Source organism: Bombyx mandarina, chromosome 24, assembly GCF_030267445.1.
Source record: "Bombyx mandarina strain Sakado chromosome 24, ASM3026744v2".
Taxonomy (NCBI): domain Eukaryota; kingdom Metazoa; phylum Arthropoda; class Insecta; order Lepidoptera; family Bombycidae; genus Bombyx; species Bombyx mandarina.
Genome location: NC_143230.1, coordinates 5,779,186 through 5,793,423, shown reverse-complemented (window position 1 = coordinate 5,793,423; position 14,238 = coordinate 5,779,186). Strand labels below are relative to the sequence as shown.

Genomic DNA, 14,238 nt, shown 5'->3' with positions numbered 1-14,238 from the left:
AAATACATACATACAATATAAAATAATATTACAATAACAATATTACAATAATGTGGTGTCGAGTATTATTACCTTAGCTTTCAATAGTTCGCCATATTTATGTACCACTACATTTATATTCTTGCAACGCAATAATTCTGGAACTGAAAATAAAGATATTTTAATAACATCGTCGTCGAAGTCGTCGTGGCCTAACGGATAAGACGTCCGGTGCATTCGTGTCGAAGCGATGCACCGGTGTTCGAATCCCGCAGGCGGGTACCAATTTTTCTAATGAAATACGTACTCAACAAATGTTCACGATTGACTTCCACGGTGAAGGAATAACATCGTGTAATAAAAATCAAACCCGCAAAATTATAATTTGCGTAATCACTGGTGGAAGGACCTCTTGTGAGTCCGCACGGGTAGGTACCACCGCCCCGCCTATTTCCGCCGTGAAGCAGTAATGCGTTTCGGTTCGAAGCGTGCGGTAGCCGTTGTAACTATACCTGAGATCTTAGAACTTATATCTCAAGGTGGGTGGCGCATTTACGTTGTAGATGTCTATGGGCTCCAGTAACCACTTAACACCAGGTGGGCTGTGAGCTCGTCCATCCATCTAAGCAATAAAAAAATAAAAAAAACATAAATATGTATCATTTTTGCTGAAATAAAATGGACGCACTGGAATTTACCCTCAAAATCAGTTTAATCATTATTCTAGTACCACAAATGCCATTTAAATATATAAATATATTTTTTGCCGAAATAAAATGGACGCACTGGAATTTACCCCTTAATCATTGTCCTAGTACCACAAATGATACTTTTTTTCTTTTGGGACCAGAGACCTCTGTGGCCGAACATGTCAAAAGCCCACTGCCTACACCATTCCCTTGCTGTCGCCTGACAAACCACCCCCTCTGGGACAAGTTTTTTTTTGCAAGTGCATTTTGCAAATGCGCAAGTTTGCACACAATGTTCCTTACAACTTATTTACAAAAAACAACACGATAACTAAAACTAATCTACTTTATAATGTCAGGATTTTTTTGTCTACCTATGCTGATGGCCTTGAGAGGCTATATCAGCATGTAAGGAAATCATTTTACTCACAATATACATTAAACAATTACACTACCTAATCTACGCTAATAGTAGATAGTAAGTAGTGTAATTTTAATAATGGAGGATGCCCTTGAACATTTTTAAGTAAAAATATCCAACTCCGACTTTGCCAATTCGTTATAGGTACAAAGACAGGAGGTAATACTGTACTTTCTTATGTGATGTTTTCAATAAAATCTTACCGTTCGTATTTTTTGTCACGGTACTGATTTCGAGTTCGTTGATCTCATCCCTGGGCATACCAGAAGCATCTTGGATACTGTGCAGAGTGCTCTTGATAAACTCAAAATCTGTAAAGTGAGGGTGCCTCTTGCGGTAAGCGAGACTCAACTTGAAACAGCTTCCCCTTGTCTCATCGTCCGATTCCATAATACGTTCGAGGCGTTGGGCGATTATCTGAAATATTTATGTGCAAAGTGTGTACAGTCTGGGCCATCCACTTCGAAAAAGCGGCACGACACGAGAACCCTCTCATCGTGGCCGCCGGTAGCTACATTCCCGATCCTGCGGACAGAATGGAAAGCAGTCGACGTCGCCCAAAACACGTCATCTCGGATCCTCCCGATCCACTAACGGTGTTTTTAGGTACTTCAAGCACCGGTCACCGTTCTCGTCGAATCCGTCGCTTGCGACGAAGGGCTCGACGAGTAAATTAATCCACAGACACAGCCCACTGAGTTTCTCGCCGGATATTCTCAGTGGGTCGCGTTTCTGATCCGGTGGTAGATTCTGCGAAGCACTGCTCTTGCTAGGGTTCGTGTTAGCAACGTCGTCAGGTTTGAGCCCCGTGAGCTCACCTACTAGTTAAGGTTATGCTGAAAGAGCCTTGAGAGGCTCTCAGCTAGGTAGAAATAAAAAACTGTTCCAATTATTGCCTGAGCATTATTATGTGACCTTTTTTAAGTTCAAACGTTCAAACATGTTTGAACAACATTAACAGCAGCAACATGGAAATTCAAAATCCAATCATTATTCAGTTATATTCGTTTAATAATAAGCAACTAGATATTATCAGTGCTTATAAGTTTGTAATGATCAGTAGGTACAATGGGATTTCAATTTTTTTATAATATGTTTAGTATGTTCTTTTTATCATAATAAATTCTAATCTATAAAACATGCAGAATTAATTACTAACAAACATCTAGTAGTTTAAAATATAATATATCATTTTAGGCTCTCAGCTAGATAGAAGAAAAAAAAACTGATCCAATTATTGCCTGAGCATTATTTTGTGACCTTTTTTAAGTTCAAACGTTCTAATCTATAAAACATGCAGAATTAATTACTAACATCTAGTAGTTTGAAATAGAATCTATCATTTTAGTTCGAAACAGATGCAGAACTGGGTAGGAGGCTTATCCAGATGTAAGGATGACAAATGGGCTTACCAAACTACTAAATGGCTCAGCCCAATAAGCAAACGAAATGTCAGGAGACAGGAGAAAAGATGGTTTGTTGATATAATAATGACTGTTGGAACAAGTTGGATGCATTTGGCCAAGGACAGCGACTGGTGGAAAAATATGGAGGAGGCTTGTACCCAAGAAGAGGCCACAGAGCAAAGAAAAAGAAGAAATACCTAGTCTATAATCTGATATATATATTTGCTTTGTTAAGTGGAAATGTAGCTAGAATAATAATAGCATCTATTAATAGTTATTTTAGAGAGACCACAATATTATCATTTGTAAGAGGGTTGTTTGTTAATGTATGCACATTATTTTTCATTTGTTTGGTCCCAATATGTACCATCGTGTTAATTTTATCATGTTCCCAATATGTAGCATCATGTTAATTTTATCCTGTTGACGACATTAATACACAAACAAGTTTTTTTTCTACCTATGCTGATAGCCTTGAGAGGCTATTTCAGCTTCACCCTAACGAGTAGGTGAGCTCACAGGGCTAAAACCAGAAGTGTAACTAAGAATGACCCTGGCAAGAGCAGTGCTTCGCAGAATCTACCACCGAATCGGAAACACGACCCACTGAGAAGATCCGGCGAGAAACTCGGCAGACTTTTGTTAAAAAATTTGTAGGCAATTTAGAAAAAGACCCCTTTGCATTGTGGATAAACTATTGGTGTTATGGGCAATTATACCTATAGTCGGATTTTTAATTAGACGAAGCCAGCTGACAGTAGCTAATGTCACTTTGTGAAATAATGTTGCTATATTTAAAGTAATAGTGATGCGTTCAGTTCTCGTTCAATCACATAAATGAACAATGAGTGTGAAGAGTTACTCATTAATTTCAAACTATAAAAGAATATTATTTATATTTTACAATAAAATTGTATTAAAGTGATCCAATATAATAATATGTTACTAGTAGTATGTAACTACAATCAGTTTTTTTTATTTTCATTACCTATGTACCTATAATTGTTATATTTTATACATCTATAGTTTCAACTATATGATGCATTGGAAATAGGACAGTCTTACAAGCTTCCTCGCAATGTTTTTCTTAATGTTTAAAACACTCGGTATTCAGTACAGGTAGATACCATAGGAACATAATGTTTCGTCGAAAACTCGTTGGTATGTACAAAGCACGGCTAAAATTCGAACCCCGTGCCCGATATCGGCAGTTCGGCACACTAACTATTCACTAGACAATCGAGGCAATTTCATTAATTCAGGAGTTTTTTCAATCGTTCACTTTGTCACAACACTATTTTTATTTCATCAAAAACTGACAACACAGTAAACGTCAGTTTACTTCGTCTAATAAAAAATCCGACTATACACATATCTATACAGATCTACTTCTCTCACAGATATACACAGATATTCAACACCTTACCTTTCTCATTCCCAGTATAAGCTTTTTTCCAAGTTTCTTATCCATCACAAATGCTCCTGGAAACTTGTGATTATATTCAGATATAACTTCTTTTATTGTATTTTCCAGAACCTAAAAATGACATAATAAATTGTGTCTGCTGTAAGCTGCTAAGTGAATCTAGCATCGTATTTTTGAAATCTCTCAAGCCCAAAAGCAAATGGACAACGTTTGTGATCCTGAATTTACAGACTAACTGTTTACTGAATTCATCTGAATGTCTGTCATTTCAACAAATTCAACAAACAATATGTGCCGCCCGAAATGAGCTTATCATGTAACACATGCATTCGACGAGTTACCGGGATCCCTAAGCCTGCTCCTAGTGTTAGAGCTGAAGGCGTCTAATGCAAAGGCTATTGGATCTGATGGATCCGTAAGGACGTATGAAGTTAGCTTATCATGCATGTGCAGTAAGGTTGCAATGTATCGAACCATTATGAAGTAGGACAGTCGCACATAACTCGTCAACTAATACAGTCGCATTATACATTGTATATGAACCTCGTAAATCAGTGTTCAGCAAGTGTAACATCTATGTATATAAAAATGAATTGCTGTTCGTTAGTCTCGCTAAAACTCGAGAACGGCTCGACCGATTTGGCTAATTTTGGTCTTGAATTATTTGTGGAAGTCCGGAGAAGGTTTAAAAGGTATATAAATATAAAAATACTCTGAATGAAATAAAAATAACAATTTTGTTTTCCCTTTGATGTGTCCCCCGTCGGACGGATTCCTTTTGTTTGTTTTAAGTTTATTTTATATAAAAGTTTAGGTCTTTTATTTATCGATTGAGGTACTACGTAAGTCTGCCGGCTCAGCTATGTGAAATATTTTTGAGTCCAGAGAAGGTTTAAGAGGGTGATAAATATGAAAATGCTCGGAATCAAATAAAAATAACAATTTTTCGGACGATTTCTTTTGTTTGGTTTAAGTTTATTTTATACAAAAGCTTAGGTCTTTTATTTATTGATTGAGGCACTAAGAAGTCTGCCGGGTCAGCTAGTATCTAATAATAAATAAATAAATAGAATATATCTTAACTAGTCTTTGTCTGAACTTACTAACATGACATGACATACAAAAGAATATGTAATTACCAAAAGCACAAACAGACTAAGCAGTAAATCAATCAAAATTTCACCGGCCATATTACTATTCGTGCCATTCTATCATAATTGAAAACATTAGTTGCTTACTGTTTTTGTTGTGAATAATGTTATTTACTCAATTAACATTACAGCCTAGATTATAAATTAATGTAATTCTTAAAACAAGACATTATTTGTAACAAGTTTATATGTTTTTTTTTTCAAAACCTCATAGGACGTACAACCATCCTATATAGTTGTGTTACAAAGCAAGCTTTCCAGTTTGATAGGATAGTTGTTATGAATATCATTATAACATTTGAGCTTATTCGATCGAAAAAAATAAAATTAAATGATGTTACCTCTGTAGGACTCCCTTCGATTGGAATGTTAAGTCTATGTTTCAACTTTGGCGGTATAGTTCTTGGTTTCTTTGATACTTTTAACTGAAATGTAATATTTAATTTTTAATACTGTAAAATAAATTGTAGTATAAAAAATAATTTTAAAGAAAGCCTTTTTTTTTTGACTTGGTTTTAAATTGAATTAAGATCTCAGGCGGGTACAAATTTTTCTAAAGAAATACGTACTCAACAAATGTTCACGATTGACTTCCACGGTGAAGAAATAACATCGTGTAATAAAAATGAAACCCGCAAAATTATAATTTGCGTAATTACTGGTGGTAGGACCTCTTGTGAGTCCGCGTCGGTGGGTACCACCGCCCTGCCTGTTTCTGCCGTGAAGCAGTAATGCGTTTCGGTTTGAAGGGTGGGGCAGCCGTTGTAACTATACTGAGACCTTAGAACTTATATCGCAAGTTGGGTGGCGAATTTAAGTTGTAGACGTTGTCTATGGGCTCCAGTAACCACTTAACACCAGGTGGACTGTGAGCTCGTCTACCCATCTAAGCAATAAATAAAAAAATAAATAAAAACACAAAATTAAAATTTGTTTCTTTGCTACTTTCTTTTGAATGAAATTCAGAGAACAGTTATTCCACCGGTGGAGTAACGTTCCAGTTTTTAATATAATTTTTTCAACTGACAAACTTATGCAACTGAGCTTTTGTTGATATAGCTTTCCTTAGGGCTAAAATACGCCAAAGTACACAAAGGTATTTACTAGGTATTTTTATCATATTGAGATTTGCTCAATGACATTTGTCATACATAAAATAGTTTAAAAGAACTAACAAAATACGCTCAGAAAATCCAACTAAAAAATTAAAAATGTGCTTTTCAGGATATTATCAAAATAACCCTTTAACCCTTCTTCTTGTTCATAAAATATTTATAACTACTGATACCATGCACCCCGTGCTTATTTACAATAAAATATTTTTTTCTTACACTATTTTTTATTCAAATTTATTTTCTATTTTTTAGTTGGATTTTCTATAAAAGCGTATTTTGTTAGTTTTTTTAAAACTATTATTTATTTTTCATTATATAGTTGAATTTCATTTTTTTTCTTTTGAATTGTTATCGGTCCTTAATAAGTACACCAAATTTCGAGTTAATCCGACGTTTTGAAGGGGGTCAAAATCATGTTCAAAGATTCCGTTACAAACATACATACGTCTGAAGCTAATAAAAGTGTATTAAAAAAAGGGTAGTTGTTTTAGTTGCAGATAATATGTAGATCATATACAGGACTGTGTGAGCCAGTGAAAGTAGTTTTCATTATATATACGAAAATAATAACTCACTTGTGGCACAACCTCCGGTATGCGTGCATTAATTCTATAGCATCCAAATGTAGCTCTGTTCAGTCTGTTCACTACTGTATGAGGATTGAGGATTTCTGACAATTTTAAGTAGCATGCTCTGCCCTCCTTAGAAGTGGCAAAGTTCAAAGCCGAGAAGTTTCCTCTTATCACAGTAGCTAGTTTTCGGACAATCATTGATAAATCCCACTGAAAAATAATAATTTGAACATTAGTTTTTCTCGTATCTCCGTAGCGGAAAATATCAGAATCAATGTTCAAAAAAGCGCCAGTTTGCGCTAAAACCGCCAAAAAACGCAAACGAACACTACGAACAAAAAAATGTGCATGATCTTTTTTTTAAATATTCATTTCAATTACATAAATCAATTAAATACGATTTAAATTAAATGTCAGATTTTCCCTTAAGATCGTGTATTTGAAAATCTAGTATTAAAATAATATAAACATAATTACGGAGAAAAAATTATTTACCTTCGGTGGAAAATGTCTGACCTCAATAACAGACATGACTCTTTTGGTTATATTTACTTTAATAATAGAGTTAATTAGAGTTAGGGTTACTTTAGTGTTTTAAACTATTTAATAAGGTTATTTAATAATTAACTTTCTTTTATTTTACCACAAATTCTACACACCCACACAGAAAGTAGTAGGTTGTCAAATGTCAATTAGTGTTTAATGAATAACATATGAATAATCTATGGTAGTAGTAGTTTTATTTTTCCAAATGTAAAGGCATAGATAACATACCATACACCCTAATCTTTTATATATTTATTTTATTTTATGAAATATGGTGCTATGAAATGAAATGAAATTGATTAATATGAAACATGGCATGAAATTAAATGAGATGAGATGATATAATATGGGATATTTTTATGGAAAATCATAATACGAAGTGAAATGAAATGAAGATGATTAATTTGAGACATTAATCAACTGGGATGAAATTAAATTAAATGAGATTAGATGATATGGGATGAAATATGTAAAATGGTGGTTTACTGAGATTTTTTACTGGTTTACTGGTGGGTAGGACCTCTTGTGAGTCCGCGCGGGTAGGTACCACCACCCTGCCTATTTCTGCCGTGAAGCAGTAATGCATTTCGGTTTAAAAGGTGGGGCAGCCGTTGTAACTATACCGAGACCTTAGAACTAGGAACTAGGACGCCTAAATACTTCCAATCATTGTGGAATTTGTTTAACCGGGCTAGATCATTTAGTTCAAAAGTTACACCGTTTTGTTTACACCGCAGTCACAGTAGTGAACAAAAATTTAAAAAATTCCGTAAAAAAAAAAATTAGCATTTTTTTTATATTTTTCCCTCGATAAAATTAAGCATAGATTCCCTCATTTCGATTTGTGCACATTATAAAGAATCACACTGTATATATTAAATTCAGTGTTGTTAGTATAACGGAAAAATAATATCATTAAATCGATATATCCGGAGTAGAGTTCATCCATACTACCTGGAGCCACTGCGGTCATCCACAGTGCGTTTCCAGAGGTCTTTTTTGCCAGGTACCATCCGGCTATGGAATGAGCTCCCCTCCACGGTGTTTCCCGAGCGCTATGACATGTCCTTCTTCAAACGAGGCTTGTGGAGAGTATTAAGCGGTAGGCAGCGGCTTGGCTCTGCCCCTGGCATTGCTGAAGTCCATGGGCGACGGTAACCACTCACCATCAGGTGGGCCGTATGCTCGTCTACCTACAAGGGCAATAAAAAAAAAATATATCGAGTATGTACTTTTTTAACTTAATAATATTCCAATTTATTTATTTAGGTACTGTTCTTGCTTAAACGGCTGAACCAGCTCACGGCGCATCTGTTGTTAAATTTTTAGTTGAACCCATAGACATTACAAATATGAATGCTTCTAACCCCCCACACATGAGGTCTAATTTTCAATAGATTAGTAAATAAGCTTAGTAAAATTCTACCCGCCTAAACATTACCATATTCACATACACCAAGCGCCTTATTCTTTAGGTCACGACGAATTCAGATCTGAAATTGCCTATATTATAAGCAGATTTAAGAGACTACATAAATAGCCCCATTTGCTCTACTACTGGGAGCTTGGCTATATCTTTGTCTGTAGTCAACAAACACGATTATTTAGAGTATTTATTTTCCAAGATAATTGAAATTAACAATGCTAACCACTGCCCTGAATATAAATATAAATTATATATAACTCCAATACAAATTTTGTTTCCCTGAAAATTAAAGCAATTTTTATAATTAATCTTCTTTTATTTGTGCGATTTTTTTGTAAATAATAAAACAACATAAGTAACAATCTTATTGTCTTTATATTGTAAATAACTATTGTATATTGAAATATGTCAATAATATGATAATAAAAAAATTATAAAGTATCTAAGGTATGATACAAATCATAAAATAAAAATGGTAAAGTAATTAGCTTAAAACTAGAACTTTTTTAAAGAATTCCCTTTGATAATACCCATACTAGACTAAATATCTAATAGCGTATTAAAGGCTTGACTTGGTGTATTGTTTTACAAGACTCATCGGCCCATGTCAAGAACTCATCTCGTAGAGCCAATACACATTCTATAAGTATAACACAGTCATCTTCTGCTCTGTGTGCATTTACTGCATCTTTATCAAGTAGTCTTTTATATAAACCAGTCAAAGTAAACTCCCTCTTTTTAGTACTTTTATTTTGTATTGACAAACTTTGATCTTGAGTTGTAAGGTCATTCTTATTTTTCCGACCCTTCTTTAAATTAGTACACTTTTGCTGATTTAAATAATTTTCTTTTTTACTTTTTTCATCATCAATACATGTGTCTTTGCTAAATGAGGCACACAGATTATCAATTTCTTCCCAACTTTCTGTAGAAACGTCGAGTTCTGGCCATAGCAATTCACTAGCACTATCGTCTTTGCTAGTATTCATTTTTAATGGTGATGACTTCTGAGTGGTCTTTAGAATTTTTCGGAAGCCAATCAAAGAGTCTATGCACAGTAAGTCACTTGGCAACAAAATGCCTGCATCGTTGCACTCTGCTAATAATATCTTATAATCGAATGAATTTCCATTATGCGCGACTAAACATATAGGCTTCGGAAGTTCATTTAAAAAAGATACTATAGCATTTGCTCTCTGTTTAAATGTCGGCGCATTCTTTAGTGACTCATTCGTTAGGCCAGTCAAAACTACAACATCAGGATGAATTCTCTTTTCTGGGTTCAGTACGAAAGACAACTTCTTAATGGGTGGCAGACCTGATTGTATATCTAGATCATCTCTAGACACTGCCAAAAAACATAATTCGGTGATCTTAGTTTTATTTCTTTCTTGAAACGGCAAACCTGTTGTTTCGATGTCGAAAAATACGTAAGTTGTAACTCGAACCATTTTATGGATGATCTTTTGCTACTTCCAACTTCTGTTTTATTAAATTAAATTTTCATGTTGGAATAAAATTAAACTTTTACATGTTTATTGTTGCTTAGAAACTTTTTCTTCTTTATTTTTTGGCTCCGGCACGGTTCGTGCATTAGCCAGCGGCAAGTAATAAGATTTTTATAATTAACAGCTTTTTTTGTTTTATTGCTTAGGTAGGTGGACGAGCTCACAGCCCACCTGGTGTGAAATGGTTACTGGAGCCCATAGACATCTACAACGTAAATGCGCCACCCACCTTCAGATATCAGTTCTAAGGTCTCAAGTATAGTTAGAACGGCTGCCCCCGCCCTTCAAACCGAAACGCATTACTGCTACACGGCAGAAATAGGCAGGGTGGTGGTACCTACCCGGGGGAACTCACAAGAGGTCCTACCACCAGTAATGGCATAAAATTGAATTAAATGAAACGATATGATATGAAATATAATTTCAGTAAAATGGTGGTCATTTACTGAGACTTTTTTCAGTGGAATTTTTGGAGGATCCCGAGAAGTTACGTTTGTAACACAGTAATATTAAATGCATAATTTTAAAGCGACCCATGAATTGCTTTAAGTGATTCTAGCGCCCCGAGCATGCGAGCCCTCTGCATCGGAACATCTTTTGTTCGAACATGTATAAAAAGGCATGCTACCGCTGGAGCCACTCACACTTCGATAAAGCGGCACGACACGAGAACCCTCTCATCGTGGCTGCCGGTAACTATATCCCCGATCCTGCGGAAAGAATGGAAAGCAGTCGACGCTGCGACGTCGCCCAAAACACGTCATCTCGGATCCTCCCGATCTACTGACGGTGCTTCTAGGTACTTCAAGCACCGGTCACCGTTCTCGTCGAACCCGTCGCTTGCGACGAAGGGCTCGACGAGTAAATTGACTCTCAGACACAGCCCACTGAGTTTCGCGCCGGATCTTCTCAGTCGGTCGCGTTTCCGATCAGGTGGTAGATTCTGCGAAGCACAGCTCTTACTAGGGTTCGTGTTAGCAACGTCGTCAGGTTTGAGCCCCGTGAGCTCACCTACTAGTTAAGGTTACGCTGAAATAGCCTCTCAAGGCTACCAGATTAGGTAGGAGAAAAAAAAAAGGAGCCACTCATTCAGAAGCCGCGCCATATAGTCGAAAGTAAGCTCAGAGTACGATGATAGTTAACTGTATACGAATTTCACTTTCAAGTTAATTATTAGCGCCCGATTTGTGATATCGGGTTCCAATAGTCCCGTCAATCGAGACTTTTTGTTTTGTAATTGGAATACGCTCCACGGAACGTCCCGTAACGTACCGGAATCAAAATCTGATCCTATTACCTTTCGACTGATGCCAAGGAACTGGAGTATCATCGATAGACCCCAGGATCCTAGTCTTCTGAATCGCCTTAATTTATAAAGATACGTATAATTCTTTTATTGTAATATTTCGACACAGATCGATCATAATATTTAGCCTATAGCAACCCTAAGGCCTGCCGCGTCGGCAGCCGCGTCTGATCGTGCGCCGCGACCAATCAGGGACTCTTGTTGTCGGTTCCCGGCGCGATTCAAAGAGTAGCGACCGAGGGGCTTTCCTTTTGGCAAGCCGCGCGTGCGCCTTTACTGGCGCCGACAGTTCACCCGCAACCACCGAAGCATACACACGAGAATACGTCCACACCTCGCTCGCTACCATTCCTTTTCGAACTTGTTTGTGGGACCCTCTGGAGTATTCATACCCAGTGCTCCAGCTGGACAACACAAAAAGCCTAATTTAATTTTGTAATTATATTTAACCATGTGTAACAATCTAGTTAAGCAGCTTAAGTGTTCTTTTTATATAGTTGTTTCCTCTTATTTGTGTGCTTTAGCTTAATATATGTTTGCTCAGTGCGCAATTGTAGCAATTACTGAACAATAGCCCTTGTGTCGCACGCTAGCAAGATCCTACTCCACGTCATAAACAGCAGACTAAAATAGTTCCTTGACTGACTCCTCAGGAGCAGGCGGGTTTTGTTAGGGGGAGGGGCACGAGAAAACAAATTCTAAGCTTGCGACTCATTGTAGAGAAATGCTACGAGTACAACACACCTGTATTTATGCGCTTCGTAGATTATCAAAAGGCCTTTGATTGCGTGAAATGGGAGAAACTGTGGGAGATCCTAAGTGAAACAGGAGTTTCGGGTCTTATCTTATTATGTTGATTCGCAACCTGTACGAGTCGGGGTTTGGGTCTGTCGAAAATGCCACTTCAAGTAAATTTCGTTTCCAAAAAGGAGTCCGGCAAGGATGTATTATCTCACCTATTCTCTTCAATATACCTTTTTCTTCGAAAAGAGTGATAACAGCTACGATTTTTACCACGGTGGACCCCACAGGCCGGAAAGAATCCACGTTGGGAATAACTCTCTCTAATCTATTTCATTCATGAAATACCTAGTCAGGTCATAAATTCTGTCATATGTTTAATGTAAAATAATTGAAACAAGTTTATTCATTATGTAACCATTCATATACCGAAATGAACTTAACAAAACATAGATTCTTATGACACTAAAGTTTATTCAAAATGACCTCCGTGATTTTGAATACAGGCCTTCAATCTGCGCGGCCAGTCGTCTATCGCAGCACGAACGAGGTTCATGTCAATATCGGCGGCAGTCTTAATCAAGGATGTCTTGAGTGACTCCAAATTGGGATGAGGCTTTGAGCACGCCTTTTGCTCCAAGTGTTGCCATATCTTGTAATCTAACGGATTCAAATCTGAACTGGAGGAGGGCCAGTCTTCGTGCCGGATGAAGTCGATTTCACGCGCCGCCAGCCAGTCTTGTGTGCTCTTCGCTCTATGAGCTGGCGCCGAATCTTGTTGGAATACCCAGTGCCTGTTATTGAACATGGTATGAGAAACAGGTTCCACAAGGTTCGTCAGGACTGTATTTTGACACACAACTGCATTCGTTTTTACACCTTTCTCACAAAAATGTACCTCTCTTAAGCCCCAATAAGAAACTCCCAACCATACCATGAGCGAGGATGGAAAATGACCTCGTTGGACACGCGGAATACGATTGCTCGCTTCTTCACTACTGTGTGCGTACACCTTATCATTTTGTTTGTTGTAGCTCTCTTCTACGGTAAAAATTTTTTCATCCGAAAAAAGAATTTCCCGATATATTTTTCCCGCGTACCGCTTCAACAAAGCGCGGCATCTCTTCAGTCTCAGGTCCATTAGACGAGCATTTAAACGATATCCTGTTTTTCTTCGATATGCCCGAAGCCCTAAGTCTTCATTTAACACCCTTTTCACCGTGGTTCTGCTTAACCCTATCTGAAGGGCCAACAGTTGTAGTGTAACTATGTATTACTATATTATAAGTTTGACTTTGTTTATAATAACTTTGAAATTATATTAGATGTAGAATTATTATGTTTAAAAATTATATTGATTTTTAATATTGTCTGTTTTTTGGGACAAACATTCTTTGTATATAGTCAGCAATGACGCACCGTGCGCAAGCGCTACGGGTGGCCCCCGCGCGCGCACTTCACCAGCAGTCAGTAAACTGTCTTGCCGTCGGATACTCGTATGGTTTTACCTGCTAACCCGCTTCGCAGTGCTTGCGCATAGTCTTGCTTAACTTTAAGTTTAGCTTATAGTTGAAGTTTGTTTATTTGTTTCCTCTTCCCCTTCTATGTGTTTGTTCTTAATATAATATTATAAGACAATAAAACTGAAAGTGTTTTTAAAAACTGTGCGGGTGGTTTAATTTGACTAACACTTCATTGGTGACCTCTCATACAGAACGCAATATGAGTGTGGAAAAAACAGTTGCAAGTGGCAGTAGTGACCTTGGTCGTGTGGGTGTAAGGGTACCACCGTTCTACCCCGATAAACCTGCGCTCTGGTTTGCACAGCTGGAGAGCCAGTTCCTGTTGTAGAGCATAACCGCTGACTCGACAAAATTTCACTATACCTGCAGCCAGTTGGATGAAGCCTACGCTTCGGCAGTGGAGGATATCATCACCAATCCTCCAGCCAG

General features: G+C 37.1%; 2 protein-coding genes across 2 annotated transcripts in view; both read right to left on the bottom strand.

Annotated features, from left to right (window-relative positions):
- LOC114241127 (uncharacterized) overlaps positions 1-7,463 on the bottom strand; it is a 29,895-nt gene extending 22,432 nt beyond the window's left edge. Inside the window, exons 1-6 of the mRNA XM_089738202.1 lie at positions 7,255-7,463; positions 6,763-6,969; positions 5,414-5,497; positions 3,922-4,032; positions 1,293-1,506; positions 73-143 (exon numbers count right to left, since the gene is read on the bottom strand). Of these exons, the coding sequence (XP_089594328.1) occupies positions 73-143; positions 1,293-1,506; positions 3,922-4,032; positions 5,414-5,497; positions 6,763-6,969; positions 7,255-7,290 (723 nt within the window). The 5' untranslated portion in view covers positions 7,291-7,463. The remainder of the gene's footprint in view (positions 1-72; positions 144-1,292; positions 1,507-3,921; positions 4,033-5,413; positions 5,498-6,762; positions 6,970-7,254) is intronic.
- A 1,624-nt stretch (positions 7,464-9,087) lies between these two features.
- Positions 9,088-10,301, bottom strand: LOC114241067 (uncharacterized). The gene has a single exon (XM_028171787.2). It carries the CDS (start codon positions 10,180-10,182, stop codon positions 9,280-9,282), a length of 903 nt encoding a protein of 300 aa, XP_028027588.2. The 5' UTR covers positions 10,183-10,301; the 3' UTR covers positions 9,088-9,279.
- Between the last annotated feature and the right edge of the window lie 3,937 nt (positions 10,302-14,238).

Coding starts and splice junctions, on each gene's coding strand:
- LOC114241067 (XM_028171787.2), bottom strand. CDS start 10,182: ATGGTTCGAGTTACAACTTACGTATTTTTCGACATCGAAACAACAGGT.